General features: G+C 57.0%; 1 protein-coding gene across 1 annotated transcript; it reads left to right on the plus strand.

The window, feature by feature from the left end:
- The first annotated feature begins 250 nt into the window (after positions 1-250).
- On the plus strand, positions 251-2,140 carry CCDC185 (coiled-coil domain containing 185). Its single transcript, XM_065936394.1, has one exon. It carries the CDS (start codon positions 251-253, stop codon positions 2,138-2,140), a length of 1,890 nt encoding a protein of 629 aa, XP_065792466.1.
- Positions 2,141-2,881: the final 741 nt, after the last annotated feature.

The following is a 2,881-nucleotide window of genomic DNA, read 5'->3' on the forward strand; positions in this document are numbered from 1 at the left end:
TCCTCTTTAGGGTGACCCGGACTTCCTACAGCCCCGTCTACCATACGCCTTCCCGCCTCTCGCCGCGCGGGGTGCCAGGAAGGCCAGGGTGGCCGAAGGCTGCAGCGGCCGGGTGGCGCCGGGAGCATTGTGAAGTGGCCGGAGCGTCACAGGCGGCCGGGCCCAGGGATCGGAGGGCGGGGCGGGTCTCAGCAGCGCCCCCGCCGGACCCGGGACCGGGACTCAGACGCTGGGCGCGCAGGGAGGGAGAATGGAGGACTTCGGCCGTTTCTCCCCGAGGCCCCACTCGGCCCTCTGGGAGCCTCCGCCGCCCAGCGAGGAGAGCGCATCCTTGGCTCAGCTGGACGGGTCCGGGCCGCGGACCGAACCGGGCCTGAGCTCCTGGGCCCGGACACCAGGCGAGGAGAGCGAGGCCACCGCGCCCTGGCCTCACCTGCTCTGCTCACCCACCCCTCGGCCCAGCGGGCGCCAGTACTCCAACTCGCCGCAGGAAAGTTGCAGCCTGACCGGCATGGCCCGGAGATTCCTAGACCGCGCCAGGAAGCCCCGACCCCGCAGCCGGCGCCTGGAGGATGCTTGGGGGGAGGCAAGGACCAAGTCCCAGAAGCAGGGAGGCAGCCGGCACAGCCCGGCCTGGCAGCTGGAGCCCCAGCCTCAGCAAGGCCAGCACTACCCTCCCGCCCGGGGAGATTCGCCCGCACCTTACTCGCAGGGAGCTTACACTCCCGCGAACCGAGCATTTGAGGAAGAAAAGGCTCAGAGCGGAGACCAGTGGGCAGTGCCGCTCTGCAGGGGTCTACGTCCCTGGTCCCTTTCCTCAGTTCACACGGAGAAGTCTTCTGTGTCCTCCAGAGAGTTCGGGCCGCAGTCAGGTTGCATGCACATCCAGAAAAGACACAGCAATGATACGGTGGAGTCGTTAACCAGCCAGCTTTCCCAGTCCCTGGTTTCCAGCAAGGAGATGCAGAATCAACACACCCAGGTCCTCAAGAACAAGTTGGAAGAGGCAATAATGTCCTCCAGGGACCAGAAGATCGTGGCCCTGGTGCTGAGCCGGCTCAAAAAGGGCCAGAGGATGCGGGAGCTGCAGCAGCAGGCGGCCCTAGCCTGGGAGGAGTTGAAGCGCTCCGACCAGAAGGTCCAGTTGACCCTGGAGAGGGAGCGCAAGCTGTTGCTGCTGCAGAGCCAAGAGCAGTGGCAGCAGGACAAGGAGCAGCGCAAGGCTCGCCTGCACCGGGAGCTGCGAGTCCGGCGGCGGGACAGACGAGCCGCCAACGCGATCCAGCAGGAGAGCAGCGGGTGGAAGGCGCCGCTGGAGGACCGGAAGAAGCAGCGCCAGGAGAAGCTGGAGGGGGCCCCCTCTGAACCCGAAACGGAGCCGGAGAAGCAGTGCCAAGGGCAACGCCTGCCAGAGAAGATGCTGCGGGACCTGCAGGCGCGGAACAGCCTGCAACTGCAGAAGAGGCTGGCACAGGCCTGTCTAAAGAAGCATGTTCACCCTACCAAGGGCCAGAAAAAGATCCAGGAGACCAGTCTCAGCTCTCTAGTCAATTACCAGGCCAGGAAGGTCCTCATGGACTGCCAGGCCAAGGCTGAGGAGCTCCTCAGGAAGCTGTCCCTGGAACAGAGCTCCCAATGGTCCCAAGAGATGCCCGAGGGCCAGATGAAGGAGCCCCACAGAGAGCTGAAGGACAAAGTCCAGAAGGAGGAGGAGCGGTTCCAGCAGGTGAAGTGTTGGGCGGAAGAGTCACAGGAGCAGAGAAAGGAGCACAAGCCACTGCTGGAGGAGATGGCGGACCAGAAGAGCCTTCAGACCCGGAGTCAGGTCCACAAGAACGTCAGGGACAAGGCACACCACATTCGGGAGCTCAACATCCTACGGGAGAAGAATCATCACATCCTGAAGCTGAAAGCCGAGAAGGAGGAAAGGTGCCACATTGAGGGCATCAAGGAAGCCATTCGGAGACAGGAGCAGAGGATGGAGCAGATCTTGCGAGAGAAAGATGCAACCTTCGAGGAATTCCAGAAGATCTCCAAGGCCTCCAGGACAGATGACGGGAGAACACTTGGCAACAACGTCTTTGATCGGATGGCCCGGGAGGCCCAGATCCCAGCTGGGCAGCAGAGAGGGGGCTACTGAGAACCTGATGACAAATAGCTTCCAGCCCAGGCGGCTAAACAGAGATCTGGCAATGTGATTCATTTTCTAATTTGATTATGACTGAGCATTGATTTTTAAAAAGTATATAAAATAGCAGCAACTCTCTCTCGCGAACTAGTTTATTGATTCATTGGGATGGTTGAGAGGGTGGGATAAAAATTTCCAAGTTTTAAGAAAATTACTTGCCTTTGTACATTTGGCTTTAAATAGAAAATACTCATTTTGCTCTCAAGTAATCTCAGAAGTGTGTGTATGTCAGACACATTTTGAGGAACCAAAGAAAAAGTCTACAGTGGGGAATAGAGTTCTGTCCATGGCTTCAGTCTTTCCCTGTCCCTGAACTTATGAAAGAGTGAAGTGTGAAGTACTTGTCATAAGAAATCTCCAAGAACAAAAAGTGAGGTGGGGAAGTGTGGGGGGAATTCCTGTCAACAAGTATATTGGGGAACACAGCATACTACATCCCCCCTTGGGAGTTCATAACACAGCTGAAAATTTTAAAGGCTCTGAAAAGTCTTGCAGTAAAGACACATTTGATTAACCTAGTGTTTTTCACAAACCACAGAACTTTTTTTTTCTCTTGGATCCTTCCATGGAATTGACATTCTGTGAAATATTTTTGGCAACAGCTTTCTATGGCTCCTCTCAGACGGTACTTCTTTGGCCTTCCTTTCCCATGTTAATAGAAAGTGTTTATAATGCCTTTAGCACTAGTGACTA

Source organism: Muntiacus reevesi, chromosome 5, assembly GCF_963930625.1.
Source record: "Muntiacus reevesi chromosome 5, mMunRee1.1, whole genome shotgun sequence".
Classification (NCBI taxonomy): Eukaryota; Metazoa; Chordata; class Mammalia; order Artiodactyla; family Cervidae; genus Muntiacus; species Muntiacus reevesi.